The sequence below is a fragment of the Abramis brama genome, assembly GCF_963993115.1.
Source record: "Abramis brama genome assembly, chromosome: 6".
Taxonomy (NCBI): Eukaryota; Metazoa; Chordata; class Actinopteri; order Cypriniformes; family Leuciscidae; genus Abramis; species Abramis brama.
The window spans coordinates 5,834,221-5,857,801 of record NC_139968.1 but is presented as its reverse complement, the minus strand read 5'-3'; the positions used below and the strand labels follow the sequence as shown (position 1 = coordinate 5,857,801).

At 38.0% G+C, this 23,581-nt stretch overlaps 1 protein-coding gene across 2 annotated transcripts in view; it reads left to right on the top strand.

The window, feature by feature from the left end:
- The window catches only part of hps3 (HPS3 biogenesis of lysosomal organelles complex 2 subunit 1), a 32,287-nt gene that overhangs the window by 7,945 nt on the left and 761 nt on the right, over positions 1 to 23,581 (top strand). Inside the window, exons 4-18 of one of the 2 annotated variants that reach the window (XM_084116615.1) lie at positions 3,021 to 3,314; positions 5,134 to 5,311; positions 5,411 to 5,493; positions 5,785 to 5,971; positions 6,948 to 7,029; positions 7,785 to 7,939; positions 8,102 to 8,203; positions 11,174 to 11,282; positions 13,949 to 14,148; positions 14,220 to 14,397; positions 17,147 to 17,380; positions 18,950 to 19,135; positions 19,209 to 19,403; positions 20,977 to 21,084; positions 22,324 to 22,530. In XM_084116615.1, coding sequence (XP_083972741.1) covers positions 3,021 to 3,314; positions 5,134 to 5,311; positions 5,411 to 5,493; positions 5,785 to 5,971; positions 6,948 to 7,029; positions 7,785 to 7,939; positions 8,102 to 8,203; positions 11,174 to 11,282; positions 13,949 to 14,148; positions 14,220 to 14,397; positions 17,147 to 17,380; positions 18,950 to 19,135; positions 19,209 to 19,403; positions 20,977 to 21,084; positions 22,324 to 22,530 — 2,498 coding nt within the window. The remainder of the gene's footprint in view (positions 1 to 3,020; positions 3,315 to 5,133; positions 5,312 to 5,410; positions 5,494 to 5,784; positions 5,972 to 6,947; positions 7,030 to 7,784; positions 7,940 to 8,101; positions 8,204 to 11,173; positions 11,283 to 13,948; positions 14,149 to 14,219; positions 14,398 to 17,146; positions 17,381 to 18,949; positions 19,136 to 19,208; positions 19,404 to 20,976; positions 21,085 to 22,323; positions 22,531 to 23,581) is intronic. The other variant, XM_084116616.1, reaches the window with a different exon arrangement.

The following is a 23,581-nucleotide window of genomic DNA, read 5'->3' as shown; positions in this document are numbered from 1 at the left end:
ATCCAGGCAATTGGTTGATAAAAAAAATATTTAAATTAAGATACAATTTATACAAAACGAAATTCACTTAAAAAAGGGCTTTCTAACTTAATTAAGTGGTCAAAATCATGTCTGACCCGCTCCATGTCTCTCGATATTGCGTATCCTATCTTACTCGTGCGGTTCACTTTTCATAATCAACTTAGATGAAAAAATAACATTATAATATTTTAACAAATATGAAACTGAGCTTGATGGCTACAACACATATAGGCCTACAGACTCTCTATTTGTACAAATTGCTGCACATTAATTTTATTCTGAATTTTGCACACAAGGCATTTGTTTGTGCATGCATAGTAAAACATATCTGCAACATTTATCAAGTTCACTGATAATTATGCGTGCATTTATTATTATCTTAATGAATAATGTAACAAGGACGAATGAAGGCTAAACTGCGTTGTTTGTTTAGAATGGAATGGATCGCAAATAGATCCGAATGAAGGAATGTACAAAACCATAGTAGAAAATGGGTGGGCCCAGGCCCACCCGGGCCCAATGGTAGCGCCGCGGCTGGTGGGGAGAGAGTTGTGGAAGGCCTATACTTCATGTTAAACATAAATATATAGCAGCAAAGACAACGTCGGCAGTGTTGACGGCAAAATAGGCTACAGAATAATTCGTTCTGTATTAAGAGGTGCAATATTTGAAAATCGATAATATTTTTTTAAATTACATTTATATTGTATTTATGTCAAAACTTTCAAACATCAAAATGTCATTTTGTCATTAATATGTATTCGTGTCAAAATGACATAGAAACATCTTTTCCTATTCTATTTTGCCTGGAAACCCTTCCAACACGCTTGCGTGTCGCGTGAAAAATAGGCGTCGGTTCTATTTCTACAATGAACGCGTTTTCCGCGCGTCTCTCGAGCTGCACACACGCAGGCAGTTAACATGGGAGCCGAAATAAAAACGGACACGACACGCAGCCAGTGTGTCGCCGGCCATCTGGAACGCGGTCATTCTTAGAAGTATCGATACTAATAAATTAAGGAATCGTGACGTTTTTAATTTCCGATTTACTTTTGAAGTATCAGTGCACCGTGCAACAGAGCAAGGTAGGCAACGTACTTCCATATGTCACTCCCCGCGTCATCTTTTTCTACGAGTCGTAGACCACTTGTGCTCGCACATGCAGCCATCTCGCTGTAGTGTTTTGTCACATGACACTGACAGCGGCAGGTTCTTTGCTGCGTGCGTCAGGAAAAAAACACAGACGTCCATAGGGAGGCGTTTTTTTTTTTAAGTATCGATACTGATAAATTTAGGTATCGTGACGTTTTTAATTTCCGAGTATCGCGATACTTTTGAAGTATCGGTACACCGTGCAACACTACCGGTGACTTAAGAAAATTTACTGACCATAAATATTTTTTAGCGGCTATGAAACTGTTTTTGCAAAAACAGGCAATAATGACACCAAAATTCTAGATACCGGTGAAAATTCACAATTCTTTAGCTATTCCAATTTCGATACTACAGCTAAAACTACTAGCTGTACTAATATACATTCAAAACATTGTAAAAGACAAGTAAGCAGTAAACAAGAACAAATAATCAAATTACAAGCAAGAGCACAAATAAATACAATATAACCTGCTTTTCAGGTTTTCAGGTAGCCTAGTTCTGAGTAGTTTTCAGTTACAGGAATTTAATAAAGCAAGCGAATGTAAATTAACACTGCATAGTCTTCACTGTATAAATTAAACATCCTTATTAATTAATTCTTAATAAAGTTACAAAAGTTATTCAGTCAAGAGCAGTGAGTGATTTTTTTCTTTGTCCTTTGTTGTTCAATGAACATTAGAAACCCAGCACAGGTTTATTAGGCTGCTGTCTCTTTAAGAGGGAATGCACGGATCCAATATAAGACATAACCGACTATGTTTACTGGGCTAATGAAGCGTGCTTCAGATGTGTGCGCACACAAAACTTTCCTCACAGCAAGAGTAATGAAATGACCCTATCGCGTCGTCTTGTCAAAGCTTAAACTTTCGTTACGATTGAAGCGCCCTGTCAACTACCGAGCATCGTTCACATTCATGCATTGTTAGAATTCATAATAATGTTACCAGCCAACTGGTGAGTGACACCGTTTCATACCATTTCAATATCGTTATCTTTAATAGTTATTATTTTTGGTGTAAACGGGCCTGTCAATAATAAAATAAGATCAAATAATAAAATTACGACGGCAATAGCACAAATAAATACAGTAGAACAAAACATAGAAATTAAATAAGCATTGTTTTTCATGTTTTTCAGGGTGTAACAGTAGTTTTCAGGTACAGAATTTGAATAATCAAATGTAAAATAACACTATATAGTCTTCTCTGCATAAATTATACATAGATTAATCCTTATTAAAGTTAAAAAAGTTATTCAGTCAAAAGTAGTGAGTAATTTTTTTTTTCTCTTTGTTGTTTGATTAACATTAAAAACAGTCACTGTCACTTTAAGAGCTGCACAGATCCAATATACTGATACACATGCGCTTTATTTCTCTGCTGTTTACGTTCACGTAAGACATAACAGACTATGTTTACGTGGATACACTGAAACAGGCATTTTGACAATTTTGTGTATATATGTCTAAGTGTATGAAGACTTGAAAGAGAACTCAATTTAGCATTCGCGCACTGTCTGAGAGGGGCTTTCTAGGCGCACGCTCCGGATGTGTGTTGATGAATTCAATCATCACCGGTGCCCAATGACTCTTGGGATGGGATGGGCTAGGCTGTGAAGGATCAGTTCGTTCAATCCTCCCAGGAAAAGAAGGATGCATTTGTAGGCCACATTTGAAGAAGGCTTAGAGTACGTTTGCCATGCCACTGTGATGCATTCGGCCTTCGGAGGATCGGGACTCAGCTTATGTTTACATACACAAGGGAGTTGACCTACCAATGGTTTACTCACAGTTCAGTCTGCACATTTACCTGAGATGCATGTAACTGAGTCCTCTGTTGCTTTAGGTGATCTTCTAGTGGGCTGTGCCAAGAGTTTGGTGGTCTTCAGTCTGAAGCGGCAGACGCTGAGCGAGCAGTTCTCTGTGCTGGACTTCGAGAGGGTCCTCATCCTTCACATCCAGGGCTGGAGCCCGTCTCAGGTGGCCTTCTGTGCTGGATACGTGGCCCTTCAAACGGAGCTGGAGGTCCTGGTGGTGAAGCTCACCCCGCGGCAGAAGAGCAGCCAGGACAACACAGCAGAGCAACACTCACTGCTGCCAGAAGATATCATGACTGAACCCAGCTTAGATGAAGATGCAGGTATTATCAGAGCTAGTATGAACAGTCCCCCTCTCCTCTCTCCCATTGTTTCCTTTCTCTTCACTGTACTATCTAACAAAGTCTTAAAAAAAATAGCAAAAAACAACTTAAATTAAATGTACTTCTCATATGCATCATAAACCTAACCCTCATCCTTCCCTCGCGCTCTGTAACACATCTTTCCCTCGCGGGTCAAAATGACCCGAAGCCCTAAAATTATACTTTTTTTTTTTTTTTTTGTCCAGAAAGCTTTTTTTAATTTCATTTTGATAATATTTCTTAATGCAATTTTTTTTGTTATTTTATTTACCTTTTATTAATTTGATCAATAAATAATAAATAAATAAATAGTAATTTAGTAATTTAAGCACATTCCTCACATTATTTCAACTTAAATTCAAAATAACTCTCAATTTCATGCCTAAACCTTTTAATTCAGCTCAAAATATCTTACACTGGGTGTCTTAGCTATGGAAGCTTGTTTCCGCCACTGAATAATAAATAAATAATAATAATTGCGACTTTTTATCTCACAATTCTGACTTTTTTTCTCACAATTGCGAGATATAAAGTCAGAATTGTGACTTTTTTTCTCAGATTGTGAGAAATAAAGTCGCAATTCTGAGAAATAAAGTCGCAATTGCGAGATATAAAGTCGCAATTCTGAGAAATAGTCGCAATTGGGAGATATAAAGTCAGAATTGCACAATATAAAGTCGCAATTGCGTGTTATAAAGTCAGAATTGTGAGATATAAACTATTCTGTGGTAAAAAAAAAAAAAAAAAAAAGTCTGTCTTTTTTTTCCTTAGAATTGGACTTTATATCTCACAATTGTGAGTTTATATCTCACAATTCTGAGAAAAGATGTCAGAATTGCGAGATATAAAGTCAGAATTGCGTGTTATAAAGTCAGAATTGCGTGATATAAAGTCGCAATTGCGAGAAAAAAAGTCAGAATTCTGACTTTTTATCTCACAATTGCGAGTTTATATCTCGCAATTCTGACTTTATAACACGCAATTGCGACTTTATTTCACGCAATTCTGACTTTATATCTCGCAATTCTGAGAAATAAAGTCAGAATTGCGAGATGTAAACTCGCAATTGTGAGATAAAAAGTCGCAATTATTATTATTTATTTATTATTCCGTGGCGGAAACAAGCTTCCATACTTAGCCGACCTCTTGTGAAAGAAAAATAAAATAACATGATATTTCATGACTCTTGCCACTAGATGGCCTTATAGCTCTATATGGAGCAAATAAGCTGTTCCGCTGGGTCCTAAAGCCACTTCTTTCAGTATGCGTTCAGATACACATGTAGACATTATAAAATAATTTTTTGGTAAAGTTTTAGCATTTTTAGTTTGAATTTTGAGCATTTTTAGGTTTTTCTATGTGAACTGAAGCATTCCTCGCATTCCATTCATTCCTATGGGGGTCAAATTGACCCGTGAGGGGAGGATTTGTTACTTTTTTAAATTTCAACCACAAAACTCCTCGAATCCATTACATTTTCTTTTTGTGTATTCGTGGTTCAAGTGCGACAAAAGTCCTGGGGTCCTCCGATGAACACTACATTTTTTTTAATTTTTTTATCACAAATATTTTCTGGGTCAAAATGACCCGAGGGAAGGATGAGTTAAAGCCCAAAGTATGTTTTGCATTAAAAAAAAAAAGGAAATATACTTTGTGCTTATCTAGACAGTAGAAACCACTGTCACAGAAGATCTCTACAATCTACTTTGGCTTGCAATTCTTTTGCTAAACGAGTTGCAACAGTGTTATTTCCTACCTTTTTATGTATATATTTTTCTAGAGATGAAAAAAGATGGATTCAGCCCCCTCCTTGAGCAAGAGGACTTCTTTCTGTTCCCGAAGCATCAGGAGATGTTGGGTAATGAAGCCCAGGAGTGTGGCATCTCTCTGGTTCTGGAGTGGACTGGTATGGAGGCGGAGAGCCGAGGAGACATGAGCGTGGTTTACATCTTATTCAGGTATAATGAAGAGCTTAAGAAAATGAGCTGCTTTCTGAATGTGGTGTGTGTACGTGTGTGTGTTTGTCAGACGTCACCTCTCTTGTTTGCCCTGTCTAGGAGGTTTGCGCCTGATTTCTTCCAAGGTTGCAGTGTTGAGGAGACACATTTGCATTCCCTACAGCTCCACCCCATGTTTACTGGTAAGTTGTTGACGAGCGCAACTGGCTTTTAAAGGGAATAGAAGATGAGACTCTGATTGGTTTATTCCACGTTACGCCCAAAACACACCCATTACTCATTAAGAGAATAGTGACAACACTTTTAGACCTTGCACCGGGAGCGCCGACCATTTTTCCCGTCGTTAAACTAGCAAAAGTGGATTCTGACATGTACTAGTGCCCTTGCGCCCTGTGCTTTAGACCATGTGCTTAGAGCCTTAAAATAGTGCCCATAGTGTGCTTCGTTCACTCACACCTCTCTCTGGTTAACAGGTAAACAGGAAGAAGCCTCCATCTCCAGAGTTGGGGAACCTACCTGTATGTTTGTTTTCTTCTCGTTGCCGAACACCGGCTACATGTACAGCGTGAAGGACGCCGTGGAGCTCGTGTCTACCTACCAGTACCCAGAAAAGACCCACCAGGCTGTGCTTAGTGACCAGTTCCTCTACATCATCACCAGGTAGGGCGGATACATTCCCGCTGTTCACTGGTCACATACGGCTCTTCTTGACTGATAAACTAAGGTTAATAATTACTGTCTTTGTCTGCTGTGATACAGTACATAGTGAGATGAACAGGTTTTTCATGCTCTTATTTTGTCTTATTATGTATTATTCCATAGCTCACTGTGATTGGTCAAATGTTGGCGTTTATATTTATATATTTGTACTAAAGAGCAGTATACACAGCATTAATTTCTCAGTGTAATGGAAGTAAAGACAGATCTTTTCTACCGTATTCAAAACGGATTATCAAAAAAGAAAAACGTAGGATTGGGACTTGGTTCAATTTATCTGTTGTTGATTGGATGAAGGCAAATCTTAAAGTCACTATGAAGTCAAAACTGACAGTTCTTTTTTTTTAATTGGATATTGCAGTATTTATTATAAATGATTTATCTGTGCACATCATTATTGTTTAAAATTAATGTTCCTGGTAATCTTGAATGAGAATATCTTCCTCTTGCATCTCTTCTCTTCTGTGATGACGAGGGCGGGGCTATAACCTGTCAATCACATGAGATCAGCCAATAGCAAACCACAACCATCCAATCGATTCCCCACAGACAAAATCAAGCCCCGCCCACATTTGTTTTTGTTCCTGAAGCGTTTCACTCAGATATACGGCACAATAGGAAAGAAAAGACCAGCGCAACTTAAATCTCATGAAGACTTTAATACAAGCTTTCAGTTGATTGTCAAAATGAGGAGGGTTTATGCAAACAAAATGATTAGAGAAGTCCGGCATATGTTAATAGAGAGAAGTCTGTCCTGTCACCGTTATGAGTTTTAAATGTAAAATTACAAGGCCAAAAAAAAGAGAGTCATTCATAATATCATGCATCTAGAAAATAGATGTGAATTTCCATTGCATGCTGACTTTTAGCATAAAACAGAGAAGTTGGTCTTAATCATTTGTGGTTATGTTTACTGTAGGAATGCTCTCCAGTGTTTCACCGTCAGGTGCAGTGCGGTAGCGGCTCGGGTCGATGACCCATACATCGACACCACCATGAAGGTAACACAAGTCATCATGGGTTTCCCTGTTTTTGTATATTTTCTCTTTTTTCCCTGACGGTCTTTAAACTCAGTGCTACTATTTAGGGATGTTAACCGATGACCGTTTGACCGATGGTTGACCGTATCAATGTTAACCGATCAAAGTTGTCGGTAGTCGGTTAAAAAAAAAAAAGTAATCTCTAAATTAGGCTATTATAGACAGTGGACTAAACGCTACTACAGTTAGCCATCTCATTCCAAGATCTTTTTGTGTGAAGTGAACAAATACCTCACACTCAATTTTTCATAACTCGCCTGTTTGTACTTAATAAACCAATAAAAACATTTGCCGCGAGGTCACAGCGTTTGGGTTCGCACGTTCACAAGGTTTGCGAAAAGTAAAGGCTACAGGCTAAAACACTCGAGGTTAGAGCCAGGGCAGACGACAGGATGAAGCGTGCAAAGAAAAGTAGTGTGTAGGACCATTTCACCAAAAAGAATGACACAGATGTAAGTTGCAACTTGTGTGATACAGTGCTTAAATACAGTAGTAGCACATCATCTATGATGTATCACCTGAAAACGCGACACCTGATGATCATCATCTTTCTTTATTGTTGTTAGCACTACCTCAAACTAAAGCGGCGTCTCTTCGGAGCTGTCATTTTCTTAAATGAGCCGCGGCAATGTTTCAAATGAGCTTCTAACGCTAGACAAACGCATTTACATTTACGCAGAACTAGTTGTCTGAATATGTGAACGCTGTCCCATCAGGCCTGTCCACCCTCCTCGATGGAGGTGTGCGCTCTGAGGATCCAGCTCTTCATCGGACTCAAGGTTCTCTGTCAGGATGGGAATCATGTTGTTCTCCTGACAGCAGCAGACGTGGACAGCAAAGAGGACATCGAGAGATCAGCCCGCAAAAACACGTACGTGTGCTTGTTCACGATCACGTTTATATCCTGAGTACACATTTCAGAGTGCATGAACTTACGTTTTGACTGCCTGATTCTTTCAGTATGACGTTGCTGTTTGGTTTGTAGATGAATGGTAGTGCACTGAGTAAACACGGCCTGTAACTCTTATTGTAGTGAATCGAGGGAACTCAGGGCCCTGACAGGCATTTTAGTAGCTGTAGGTCTAGAGCCGTCCTCAACGCCGACTCTGGAAAGCCTTCTGTCCAGGTCCTTCCTGTAAGTTAGCGAGTAGCATGATCCTAACAGTGGGCCGCTCTGAAACGAGCCCTAGAACTCCCCCTAACCCACTGTGAGTGTTACCTGCATGCAGTCCTTCATAACATCTCAGTTTTGTTCAGACGAGACAAGAACCTCGCAGTACTTCCTCTTATGTAGAGAACACTTTAACACTATATAGCTGAATTTAACCAACCACAGCTGTACTAATCCCACAACCCCTTTCAGTCTGGCAAATTAACAAGTAATTCGTTGTCCCTCCATTTAAAGGGGTCATGACATTAGAAATCAAATGTGCCTTGATCATTTGATATAGAAGTGGTCTTTATACTATTAAAACACCCTGCAAGATTTATATTGCTTAAAACATCCTCCTCATTATAAACAAATAATTTATTTAATAAAGCTCCAAAAAATGGCTTGTTTTGATATTGCGGGATCTGTGGCGCAACACACGAAAATACATTTGCATATGACCTCCTCCAGAGCATAGACTCCGCCCACTGGTGTCACTTAACGGCTGACTGATGTGTCTACACTGGATGTGAGCGTTGCGTCAAAAGCAAATACCTATTAGCCTATTATAATCACTGATGCTGTCTACACTGATACAGTATACAGATGCGCGTTCAGTTTAAACTGTGTTTGCGTCTCTATACAGACTTGGTTTATTTTAATGGTGTCCCGGTACTAGGGGTGTCGAAATTAATCGTTTTACGAAGCATCTCGATGCAGACGAGGACGATTCGGTATCGGTTCAGTAATGGACCATAACCGATTATAGTGTACTGACGCTTTTCTGACGTCATTTGTCGCGTACGTGCTTTGTCGCGGTAGCATACAATGGCAGAGGGAGGCGAGACGCGAGTGCGAGAAAATTAAAAATGCTCCAACTACTTTAAAGCCGACATCTGGACACATTTTGGCTTTTATGAACAACCTGGTAAGCACGACCTGCAGAAGACACGCGCTGTGTGCGCTCATGTCACGCACAAATAGAATATGCAGGAGGTAATACCACTAACTTAATAAACCACGTTAGCCGTTTTTACCCCGAGCTGTTAACGCCTGGCAGAGTCTGACTACTTTACGGTACAGATCCACTTTTGCGACACGACTGTTGCGTGGTGTCGCGACGCCTCCCCACATTTGTACGTTGATGGGCGTTTACCGCTATGGGCGTGGTTTTGACCGAGCGGGAAATGTTGCGTATTTTAGAACAGAGGAACTGCGAGAGACTTCCCCCCCCGTCTCCATATGCTCTACTTCTATTGGATAGTCGCGTCGCATTCAACGGAATTAATTTGCAGTACCGTTACGGTACTGATCCACTTGTCCATGCAACACTTCTGTCGCGCCGCACTCCACTATATATCTATGGGTGACGTCAAGCGACTTTGACGTGTCCGCAAAGCATTCCGGGAAGGCGGCGCTTCATTTGGAAAAATGCTGCGCGTCAAAAAGCTGTTCGATGCCCATCTTTATGCAAATTAATTCTGTTGAACGCGACGCGACTATCCAATAGAAGTAGAGCATATGGAGACGGGGGGGGGGGGGGGGGGATCCTCTGTTCTAAAATACGCAACATTTCCCGCTCGGTCAACACCATGCCCATAGCGGTAAACGCCCATCAATGTACAAATGTGGGGAGGGGTCACGTTGCAAAAGTGGATCTGTACTGTTAGAGATGCGCGGATGAGCTCCAACGTCACCCGAATCCGCAGCCAAAAATAAATCATCCACCCGCCCCAATAATTTTCTCTGATTTAAGTGTCCGCACCCGATGGTCAAATTACAATTATTCTGTGTTACGCGTGATTATAAATGGATGATCGTCACCTTCAACAGCGGACTCGGCGACGGTTGATGCGCGCATCTCTAATGGTAACATAATACACTGAATGAGCGCTGCTTTTAAATGAACATTTCTTTAAAACAAAATTTATTTGACAGATTTTCCTTTTCTTAATGGCATATAAACAAGCTTTACTCCCTTGAAACTTAAGGCGAGCACACATACATGTGCACACATCACTTTTGAAGTAAAATTTAAAATTGAGGATGCGGTGCATCCGGGTATCGAATTGAACTGAATCGATGACATGATAATCGTAATCGAACCGAACCGTGAGACCAGTGTCGGTTCACACCCCTACCTGGTTCACATCAGAGGATTATATGTTTGTTCAGAGCATTTTGTTTTGTAATCGAGTCACAGTGTAATGGAGAGTTCGCAGAGAAAGCAGCGGCTATATTGGATCTGACTGCATTACAAACCATAATTAAATGATTTCATAATGCTTTGTCTGCAAATGGCAGTTTTATATGGATAATGTTCTCAAAACACTTACTCGCGTGCAATAGCCTGTGAGCGTTGAGACTGTTTCCTATGCAGTGACGTAAGCCAATTATAACAGTGGCCGTTTACTGACTAGCCTTAAAGGAGCCGCGCCTTAAAAACTGATCATTTCAGACAGAGGCTCAGAATGAAGGTTGAAAATAATCGTTTTTCCGCATACATATATATATATATATATATAAGAAAATAAAATAAAATGCATCATGACCCCTTTAAGTGTATTTTATTGGTATTATTTGTTTAATGACCTAGAATACTGACAAAAGGTGCAGTCACATTAGTGAAAATTTCATTGAAATTCATTAATCTTTTGTGGGCAAAACTGGTCAATTGTCTGTTGTCATTAGTAAAGTATGAAGTACAGTTTAACAGAAGTCACTTTTAAACCAAGTGGCTTTCTGTTGGTCAATGCAGCAAATTTGCATGACCAACTGCGAAATGAGCATAGAGAAATCTGTAGTCCTTACACATAATTATAGATGGTTGTCGATTCCTATTGACCAAAAACAACAGTAAATGTGGCGGCACCTTAACTTAAGGAAACGCAAGCAGTAAATGCAACTGTGCAGTTAGGACCTTTGCCTGTTATCATTGTCTTCTATGTTCCTCAGATCCAGGAAGATCTCTATCTCCAAACCCACAGAGCCGACGGACAGCGGTCATGGCTGGAACCTCTACGTCATCACTACTGTGTCCACACTGCAGCTCTACAGAGAAATAGTACTGGAGCTTCACATATTGATTCGATTATCACAAACTCTTTTAGAGCCAGGCTATTGTTGAGGCGTTTATATCTCATTCTTACACTTTGACAGGAAGCGACAGTCTGATTGAGGTGTAAAGCGTCCAACAACAGTTATGAATGGGCATACACTGTAAAAAAATAAATAAGCTTGAACAAAAAAAAAAATCTTAGTACTATTTTCCCCTAGCTTTTTCTTGTTGACTCAACTTTTGTAAATAACAGTTATATGAACTGAAAATAAGATGTCTGTGATACAAAAAACTTTTAGTTGAGTCAACTTGACATTATTTGTTTTCTGGAGAGGTGCAACTATTCTGTAACAAATCTTTTGTAGTTGAGCCAGTTCAACATTTTTTGTTTATTGGAAATCATTTGGTCATCACTATTTTGGTGATGAGCGTTTCCTTTGGTTGGGCAGTTTGACTCTTGGCTTTTTGTGTGAGTTTTTGTGGTCTTTGTAACAGTGTTTAACATAACACATAATTTGTTGCTAAGAGAAAAGAAACCAAGACGATCAAGTTTTCAGCCTCATAAACTAGAACACTAATCTTATTTCTGACCAAAATTGATTATTTTTCTATTAATATTTTACCAGCAAAACTTTCTTGCAGCAGATCAAACATTCTGAATTGTGATTTTAAAATACATTATAAGGGGAAAATGTATTTTGACATACACACAGACCTCAAGAATCAGCATATGAATCTCAACAATGGTGACATGCTTCATGCCGCAATGCATGCTGGGAGCCACCATAGTACTAAAATCATGGCTCCCAGCATGCATTGTGGCATGAAGCATGTCACCATTGTTGAGATTCATATGCTGATTCTTGAGGTCTGTGTGTTTCTAAAAAAAAAAATCCCACAATGTATTTAAAAATCAAAATTCAGATTGTCTGATCTGTTGCATTAAAGTTTGGCTGGTAAATATAATATATTTTTCACAAATAATCACTTTTCAGGAATAAGAATAGTGAACTATTCCCCTTTATGATGCTGTTATCTAGATCAGCTGATCATTTTCGTTTATGGCTTTCTTTGCAACAAATTGTGTGTTTTGTTATACACTGTTACAAAGACCTCAAACTCATAAAAGGCCAAGAGTCAAACTGCTCAACTCAAGGAAACATTGATCACCATAATGGTGACCACACATTTTCAATAAAAAAAATCTACATCTGAACCTTATTCTTAATAAGAACTTCTGTTTCCAATAGACAAAAAATGTTGAATTGGCTCAACTACAAAAGATGTGTTACAGAATAGTTGCACCTCTCCAGAAAACAAATAATGTCAAGTTGACTCAACTAAAAGTTTTTGTGTGTCACAGACAACTTATTTTCAGTTTGTATAACTGTTATTTACAAAAGTTGAGTCAACAAGAAAAAGCTAGGGGAAAATAGTACTAAGGTTTTTTTTGTTGTACGAGATTTTTACAGTGTGGATTTTTGCTGAACCAACACATAAAAATCAGTAATTTCAACTTTTTTCAAGTTGTGTTTTTTACAGTGTATCTGAAATCGATTATGCTAATCTTTTACTGCCACTAATGGCACAGAAATTACACATGGGCACATGTGTCAGTCGTGGGCTATTGGTTTGCGAGTCGGACTGGTAACCCAGAGGTTTACCCTTGAGCAAGGCACCTAACCCCCAATCGCTCCCCGGGCGCCACAGCTTAAAGGCTGCCCACTGCTCCGGGTGTGTGTGTGTCACGGTTTGCAGTGTGTGTGTGTGTGTTCACTACTCACTACTCTGCTCCTAATGTGTGTGCACTAACTTGGATGGGTTAAATGCAGAGGACAAATTCCGAGTATGGGTTACCATACTTCACTTCACTTCACTTCACTTCACTTCACTTCACTTCACTCACATGCAGAAAATCCTTAAGGCTAATTTGCTTAAATGAAACCAAATTAAAGGTGCAATATGTGATGTTTTTTTTTTATTTTTAAATCGTTGCTGAACACTTGATATTTGAAATCAACCCAAACAAACACATCAGCCAATACTGCTGATTGGGTTACTCTCTCTCCTCCCCCATCATGTGGACAGGCCCCCACTGCTGATTAAATAAATAAGTAAATAAGTAAATAATAATAATAAAACTCATAATAATTTAAGTAATTTCATATTCTAACAGTAAATGTTGGGCATCACTGTGTTTGCCAAAAAATAAAAGTAATCGTTAAATGTTCATTTGGTTTATATTTTAAAAGATTAATTAAAGTGTTAATGTTTTATGTTATTAGTACTTTTGTATTAAATCATAAATCCAGAGAAAGTTCCAAAAAATTCTTAGGGCCCTATTATTGTAAAAATTGTACTAAATTGTGAAAGATTTAAGAATTCCATTCATTAGACATGTTTTTTGATTATTAACGTTAAATTAAACAATTAAAACAGAATCCCCCAAAAAAACGAAAAAAAAATGAAAACATAGGAAATTTAGCGAAAATAAGCTTATTACTTTAATAAATTGGTGTTAAATTGTATGAGTTTCATGATTTCAATGAATCGTATATGCTTTTTATCACTAAATTTTGATTTATTAAATAAAACTGAATCCAGAATCTAGATTTCATAGGGTCCATGTTTCCCACATGCCGGTTGTAAACGTTCCTCCTTGTTTCCATCAGGTGGAATACAGCAGGAGATACGAGCAGTCGAGCCCGTCGTCTCAGAGCTGCATTCACCTGCTGAGTGAAGGTCACCTGCTCCTGCGCACGGCCCTGCTCCTGCAGCATGATGACCCCGACCCCGAGCCTGCGGAGAGAGGAGCGCAGCTGCAGCAGGCCTTCCAGGAGAGCTGCGCTCACTTAGGAGACTGCTTCAGCAGGTCAGCCGCGCACTCTCATGGCATCAGGCATTATCTGTGTGTCAGACTCTGACCTCATGTTTCATTCGCAGGTTTGATAAGAAGGACTATCATCTGGCTCTTCCGTACTATAAGATGTCAGGCCTCACTGTGACTGATGTCATTAAGAGGAATATGTCCATGATCAGCTCCTCGAACGGTTACGGCAGAGGATTTCTCTTCTTCCTGAAGCATTCGATCTACGAGGAGAACATGGAGGAGCTTAGCAAGGTACTGAAGGAAACACCTGTGTCTCACACATGGACTTTTTTGATTATAGTGGTCATCAAATATGTGCTAAAACGCAATTCAATTATTGCAAATGATATGCAAATGCATATATAGAAATTTAATCATCTAAAATCATGGCCTAAACATCATCTGATACGGGAGCTTTCAAACAGGGAGAAGCATTTTTTTTTTTTTTTTTTTTTTTTTACAAAAATTGAATTTTTAGGGCTGTTAAAGTTTGAATTTGATATGATTACAGTTTTATTCTGTTGGGACTGAAATAAATCATTTTATTTTATTCTATTGATAACCAAGTTTTTAACAGTCATATAAAAACATTATTTTATTTTATTTTATTTTAAAGGTTTATACAACTATAACTATATAACCAAGTTTTTAACAGTCATATAAAAACATTATTTTATTATTTTATAGGTTTATACAACTATAACTATATATACAACTATCATTATTCTAACAATAGGTAGAAAAACAAACGCTGTCAACTAAATACAAAGTTTATGGATACATTTAATTATCTTTAGCATAATGACAATATAGAATTTTTTTTTTTAATTTGGGGGAAAATTTCTTTAAAAATGGTATATATAATTGTAAAAAAAAAGTAAATAAATAAATTGTCTTCAAACTTTGGATTTTTCTAATAGTATAAATATCTTTATACACAAAATGTACAGCTGCCATTATATTTAATAAGTGAGTCCCTCACAAAAGGATCATCATGTTGGGGATTCTGGGTATCAAAAAGTTTGAAAAAGTCTGATATAAAAGAAAAGGATGAGTCAGAAAGATGTGTTGTGGTTATCAAAATACTGCTCAACTTATACTGCACCTGGAATATTTATTTAATTAATTATTTAATTTAGGGGATAATTTACGGTCACATTAAACTTCCCGCTCCATCATGACCTGCAGATTTGCATAGCACAAACACATTTGACCAATAGTGGATCTAAAATGCACAGATTGACCTCTTGGTTGAACTCAAAGAACGCACAAATTTAACAGCTGTATTGTTTGCGGTTTTGCAATTATTATTAAAATGTATTTATTTACCTTTTAATTCATAACATTAGTTTCATAAATTTATTTATTGGTTAAGAATAATGAAATTACACAAAATCTTTGTGACCACTTTGCAAACCTCATTTAAAACTAAGTATAATTGTTATTATGTAATATAATGACAGGGTTATATATATATATATATATATTAGGGGTGGAGCCGAACCCGAATACGGTATTCGGAAAGGCACGAATAATGTGTTTTTTACGAATACTTATTTCGAACAAATACTTTAAAAATATTTGTATTCGGGAACAAGAAAAACTTTATTTCAAAAAGCTGCGTTTCCTGACCGGCGGTGCTGCTGATGTGGTGGCTGTAAATCCAATTGTTGATAAGAAAGGAGGAAAGAGCCACATATGGTAATATTTTGGATTAGGCTAATGTCACGTTGTCATAAGGGGCCGTTCACATAGCGCGTTTTTTGCGCGTGCAGATTTCAAATGAGCGGCGCGGTTGCATAGCAACAACAGACGCCACGAGAGAGCAAGCGCTTGTGGAAAGGAGAAAGCGGTGCGAACTCATAGTTCTAGGCTTATTCTTGGCTGGATAACTCTTAGCAGGTTTAAAAAGCCCTTTTAAAATGAAATATGAATGCAGTTTTGGATTAAATAAAAGTACAGTCAAGTCAAATAAAACACGTTTAATCTCCTGTATAGTTTGGTAACACTACAATAAGATACCATCCATTAACATTACTTAATGCGTTGTCTAACATCAATACATTGAGTGAACAATATATTTTTACAACATTAAATAATGTTTGTGAATGTTATTTAATACAAACACTTGATTGGTCATGTTTGTTCACTTCATTCATTGTGCATTAAATAATGTTAACTTTTGATTTTAAAAATGTATTTTTAAATTAACCCCAAGGAGAATAATTGCGACAGTATATAAATATTGTTTATTGTTAGGTCATTTTATCTAATGTTATCTAACAAATGGAATCTTATTGTAAAGTGTTTTTAATACTATACAGTTTCCATCATTGTAACCGTGATATACACTTTAATATATGTAAACTTAATCTAAATTAAGCTTTGGTACCGAAATTGGTACTGAGAACTGTGGATTTTCACTGGTATTGGTACCGAATACTAAAATTTTGGTACCGTGACAACACTAGTAGCTCTGTTAGCTCGGTAATTTAGACAAGGCTGTTGACAGAGTAACGTTAACGTAGGTAATGGCTGTTATGTTATTTTTTTTTTTCATTGACATTCGTTGTTACATGTTCATTGCTGGATTTAAGGAAAAACATCAACCAATATTGCATATCCATAATAATGATAATGGATATAATTAAAGAATACTTACACTATAACGTAAATTAGAAGTGTAAAATGGATTTTTATACCTATTTAGAATTTTACTCGAATACAAATACAAATACTTTTCCCCCCTCAACAAATACAGATACAAATACCGGCTGCTTTGCACATCCCTAATATATATATATATATATATATATATATATATATATATATATATATATAAAATCTGTGGTTAGTGTCAGGTATGGCATTAAAAAAAAAAAAAATGGCATTAAAAAAGGTATTAAAAAGCATAAAATTGAATTTGAAGATACCTTCAGAAACCCTGTAATATAATGATGTAATATTATAACAGTCATCCTGTATGGTGTGTGTGTTGCAGGACATGGCTGATAAAGTCCTGGAGATCTTTAGTGTGGCTGAACCTGCTCAGCTTCCTCATGTTGTGAACAGCCCGTCCATGCTGAAGGCTGACCCTGCTGGGGCCATCGCCCTCCTGAGACAGCTGGAGGCCCCCGGGGCCCCGTCCATCACCCTGTCCCTGTGTGTCGCCTCCCTGGCCCTGCGGGAGGGGGACCTGCACACTTACAGCCAGCAGATGGACCGCCACGCTGAGGTATTTCAGCAGGAATTCATCAGTTGATGTAGGAATATGGCTTCTCTTTGGGCTTAGAAAGTGTTCAAATTGAGGGCAGGCTGGAGGGGTCCCTGACCTCCCATACAGTGAGGCCCATGGGGGGCCCCATAATGTTTCACTAAACTAGCTTACTATAAACATAAAACTAGACTTTTATATAAAAATTATTGCGCTGACACTATGCAGCATTGTTAGTTATTTGTCCCAGATCTGTACGTAATCCCTCTGTAAACTCTAAACACACTCAAGTACAGCACACACTGTTTTCTGAAGGAATAAACACAGCGACGCTGGCAGACTGGATCTTTACTGTCACTTCCAGGCACTGCTGTTGTACGGATGGGCGGCCGGAGCGCGTTAAGGGTTTCCTGTGAGAACGGTGTCGTGTTAGCGGCCCCTAAGTTAATAACTAATGATCTTTGCAACGGAAGTCAATCAATCAATCAATCAAAACTAACTTTAGCTGGACAATAACTTTATTCTAGAGCTGCTGTAAAGCCAAAACAATCTCTGTTACTTTAATTTCCTATTATCACTGTAAAGCTGCTTTGGAGCAATTCATATTGTTAAAAGCGCTGTATAAATGAAGGTGACTTGACTTGACTTGACTTCACAATAATGGAAAGCAGGTCGGAAATGTACGGTTTTATGGTTAATTTGCCCCCGAAAATCAAGATATGGGCGCAAAAAACACATCAGAACAAGTTTGCTAAATTCAGAACTGCATACGATACGACTTTATCAAACCATTTTTTCCATAGAAAGATATGTTAAAAGTAGTAGGAGTACTCGAGTAGTATCCTAGTATGCATGACTTGAGACCATTTTTTGAAAGTCTCGTCTCATTCTCAATACACTCTAGTCTTGGTCTTGACTTGGTCTCAGTTTAGGTGGTCTTGACTACAACACTGTTCCGGATTCATCAATAGATGTGAATCCACATTTGAACAAATTAGTTGAGCGAATGATTTAATTACCCATCCATAAAATAACAGGCTTTGTTCTTGAATGAATCAGTCCTTTTGAACAAATCAAATGATTAAATGACTCACTCTTGCCGACATCTAGCGGCAGTTTTAGTTTCATGTTTAAAAACATAGTTTCCCATCATTTCATATTTCTATATTTAAAATTGTGTTAAATATAAACGTTGAATGAAATGTTAATCTCACATAGTTTATGTAATTGTAATTGAAGTTTAATTGCCCTTGTCACTCTAAAAGAGTTTTGTATCACTTTTGTATATTTAAAAAGAATCAATTTTATATTTAATTCATACAGTGAAGACTATGCAGTGTTTTATTTTTACACTTGATTATATTACATTTCTAAAGTATTTCTTACTACAGGTTAAATAAATGCTGCTTTTTTATTTTTAATTGTAAAAAAACCCTAAATAACAAAAACGGCTGTATCGCCATATAAACCTTTATCATGAAATAACATTTCTCATATGAAATAAGATTTTGGTCATATCGCCCACTGTTTTTCCCGACTTTGTGAGTGACTTAGTTACTGAATCAGGTGTTAATTCTCTGCCGTCTGCAGATGCTGCAGGTGTACGGCTTCATCGAAGAGCCCAAACTGCTGCTCCACGGCCGAGGGAAGGAGGTGATGCCCACCACACTGGCCCGGCACCTGCGCGACACACACAAGGGGCTGCTGGTGGCGGCGGTCGTGGCGCTGCACGAGAACAGCAAGATGCGACTGGAGGAGGCCGACCTCTTCTTCCAGGTACACACAGAGAGTCGGAGAGTGTTTCTGTCCGTGTCATTCTCATAGCCGTGTGTGTTAATCTCTCTCTCAGGAGCTGTGTAAGGATGGCGTTGAGGTTGAGAGCGGTCCTCAGTTACTGGTGGACTTCTGGGAGGCTCTGTTAGTAGCGTCCTCTCATGAATCCATCATCCAAGAGCTGCTCTTCCGTCTCACGTCTGTCTATATCGACCGCATCACGTGCAGAGATCGCTCCGGCGTCAAAGCCCTCAAAACGGCAGAGGATCTGGTGAGCACGATAACTTACCCATCAACATATAAGGTGTTTTGTTTGCACGTTTGTAGGTTATTAATAGAGTGCTCAAACTGGGGTCCAAGGATCCGCAGTGGGCCACAAGAGAGTTTAGAGAATACTTACATATAAATAGATAATAAAACATAAGATATAAGGAATAATAAGGGTCCAAGAACGGACCCCTGGGGAACACCACAGAGTAATCTAGCTTTATTAGAATAGACACCCTTAACACAAACAAACTGTCTTCTATTGGAAACTTAATTTGTATTTAGTATCATGAAAACCATATTTATACAGCTTTTCCAGCACCACCTCTCTCTCTAGCTGAGTAGTTCCTTCCTTCCTTTGTCGTATGGTTTCAGAAAAATTTGATTTGGACAGTGGAAAAAAAGCTTTTCTGCTCAGAGTTGATTTTTTTTGTAAACCTCAGGCGCTCAGAGCATTCCTATAAAAACATGCGGCGCAGCAGGCGGTTAAACCCATAAACAGTGTGTGTGCATACAGGGCGCATCTCACTGCAAAAAACGTGTTCTGTGTGATCGGGGCCTTCGGCTTCCCAGATCTATGAGCCCAATCCAACTCTTTGAACTTTCTACTCATCAAAGAATTCTGAAACAAATGTATAACGGTCGCCCAAATAATATTGAGCTGTAAAAAACTGTTTACAATATTGGTAATAATAAGAACCAGATCTTGACATTAACACCCACATGTGCTGTTTGTTTGGGTTTCCAATAACTTGCATTTGGGAACTCGTATAAAGTCTGACACGCTTTGTGTTTCATAGCTAAGTGTGGCTCCGTTATCATGTACATGCGTGGAGTGTCTCAGCGGCGCGGTTAACAAACTCCATCTCTACAAATGCTGTGAGTTTTGGGTAGCTTATAATGTTCATCTGGTAACGCAATGTGCGCCATTTCACCAGATTTGTGAGGTAAATCATTTATAAACTTACACCAACACATGAGAATACACCAGTATGTTTCTAAATATGCAAACTGTTCATTGGGATTTCAAAATAAAAGCTCTGATGTTTTGATGTGCACATGTTTTTGTTCAAGAAATGACAGTGGCTGTAGCATTTCTATCGTACAGAAGCAGCCAAATATTAAAGATTAATTGGACGTTTGAATTAAATGTTGTTTGGCCAATATTAAACAAGGATTGATTTCTTGTGACACTGAAGACTGGAGTATTGATGCTGAAAATTCAGCTTTGTTCACAGGAATATATTACAGTTTGCAACATATTAAAATAAAATGATCTTTTAAATTGTAATAATTGACAACATTACTGTTTTTACTGTATTTTGATCAAATAAATGCAGCCTTGGTGAGTTGAATAGACTTAATTAAAAAATATTAAAACAATTAATTATTCCTTTGACCGATAGTGTATGTTATACTTTCTTTTGATGATTTTTCTTTGTTTTATTGTGCATAATGGTGCAGAAAATGTTGGCCACTAATTAAGATAAAAAGCCTGTGTAAATGACAATTACTGTAGCTTGGAAGTGGTATTTAGAGACTTTCATTTTCCTCATCGAATGTTTCTTCATATCCAGATAAACTCCTGTTCTCATTATGGGACGTTGTATCCGTGGGTGAGCATCCTGACGCCTGTCCAGTTCAACATCCCCCATGACCACCAGGAGGACCTGCACAAACTTCAGGTGTATTTCTGTTTGACAAACTTCATGTATTTCTCTCTTTTTGGCAAGCAACACCATTAAATAACACACATTAATATCCAGGAGCTCTATGAAGTGCAGCCAGAAGAGCTGAAGGAAAGGAGTTTGGCCTTGTGTACACTGAAAAAAGAATTGCTGTTGGATTCACTTTGAAACCGTTTTCACACAGAAATTGCTTGTAAATTTCACAAATAATTACAAAGAAACAAGTAACACTGAATTGAACATGACATTTTGAAGTAGAAAGACATGGTATAGAAAGAAATGTGATTTGAAGTAGAAAATAGAAATGGTATTTTCTTGTAAAACAATCCAATAATCTTTGTTTTATTTACAACTTTGAAAAATCATTTTTACAGTGTACACGAACCTCAGCTCGGCAAATAATTTCAGTAACACTTTACAATAAGGTTCATTAGTTAACATTAGTTAATGTGTTAACTAACATGAACTAACCATGAGCAATACATTTGTTACAGTATTAGTTAATCTTTGATAATGTTAGTTAATAAAAATACAGCTGTTCATTATTTGTTCATGTTAGTTCATTAGTAGTGCATTAACTAATGTTAACAAGATTTTAATAACTAGTGCAAAATTCCCGTGCAAAATCAGTTTTTGAGTGTGTTTTTAGTAATTGTAGGTTTGGTGTGTTTGAGTGCTCATTGTTACAATTACACAGCAAAAGTTCAGTGACAATTTTATTTGTGCATGGTAGAAAGCACACAGTGAACTCCGAGAAAACGCTATGCTTGAGGAAACAGTTTGTGAATAGGCTACTACAAATGATGCCCGTGAAAGAATGACAATTCTGACATCATTTAGTTTCAGAGTTTTGCTTCAAATTCTGGCATGTTTTCTCCCTCAGTTCAGTTTGTTTAGATCTATATGAACACGGCAATCATGCTCAGATTCGCACCAAACACAGTCGTTCCGAGATCACCTGAACGAAGTGGTCTCATCCGATTGGGAAAATTAACTCTGGATGTGATGAAAAAGCAATCCAACCCAATGGATCAATGAACCAAGCTGTATCATAATTCATAATGGGAAATGCATTGTGTAAAAAAGCAACAGTGAGCATATTAGTTATCGCAGCTGAAAACCAAAGAGAGCCTCTTCATGTTAAAGTGTTGTGGAATTGCTCTCTCTCTCTCTCTCTCTCTCTCTCTCTCTAAAGTTGGGTCCAAATAAAGCTTTAGCTCATGTGTTCCCCCTCAGTCTCTGCTGTGCGGGCCGACGCTGGAGGTGTCCTCCATTCTGCCTCTGCTGGAGCAGCTGTCGGAGTCTGACGCCGCCGGCCTCAGCGTTCATGTGCTCTGCGCCACCAGACTGGGCCAGCACCACAGCTCCATCGACAGGCTTCTGGACCGATGCACACGAGCCATCATCCCCTACGCCAACCACGAGCTGCAGAACGACAAACTGGTAACGAGCTCAGCCGCTCGAGTGATAAGACTTCGACACATGCTTGCCTTGATTTGTCATAACTGAACATTGCATTCTCATAAAAATGGATGAAAATTGCCATTTTGAATGGATTTGCAAACTGTTTTTCACTGCTACTTTCCTAAAATGTCTGTCCAAAGTAAACTGAAATCGATTCAAATCATGTTTCATGGCATGTTCACATGAAGGACGAAAACTTAAATGATAACGATTAAAAATCCTTCTAAATGTAAAAGAACAGAAGTCCACAACCACAACGGCACAAAGGAACCACTTTCAGCTGATGAACGATAAAACCATAGACAGCCAATCAGAATCCACCTGACTTTAAAGAGCTCGAGCATTTACGACAAAACTGCAGCACTTGTAATAAACAGAACATTATCGTGCGCTGCTGTGGATCCGAATACTGTTATAGTTATCTTGGTTAACACTTAACAATAAGGTTCATTAGTTAACATTAGTTAACTACATTAGTTAACATGAACTAATAATGACCTGCACGTATACAGCATTTATAAATCTTTGTTAATGTTAATTTCAACATTTACTAATACTTTATTAAAATCTTGTTAACATTAGTTAATCCACTGTGAACTAACATCTGTATTTATATTAACTAATGTTAACAAAGATTAACAAATACAGTAACAAATGTATTGCTCATGGTTAGTTCATGTTAGTTGATACATTAACTAATGTTAACTAATGAACCTTATTGTAAAGAGTTAGCGTTATCTTTATAGTTATTGTTCTTTATGTGAACAGGCCTTAAAGGTACGGCCACATCAGATCAATTTTGTCAGGATTTGCCAGGGCAAAAATAGGGTGCCCATTGTCCATTACTAGCATAGGTGTGTATGAAGCACAGCTTGTTTCCAATTCACCCAGAACTTGAACATAATGCGAAATCTGGGGAAATCTTTCACCCTCATGCAACTGCCAATGATAATTCTATTAAAAAAAACGATAATCAAAGGGATGTGACGCAATAAAATGTGTGACTTTCATGTCAGTCAGTTTTTCTGTT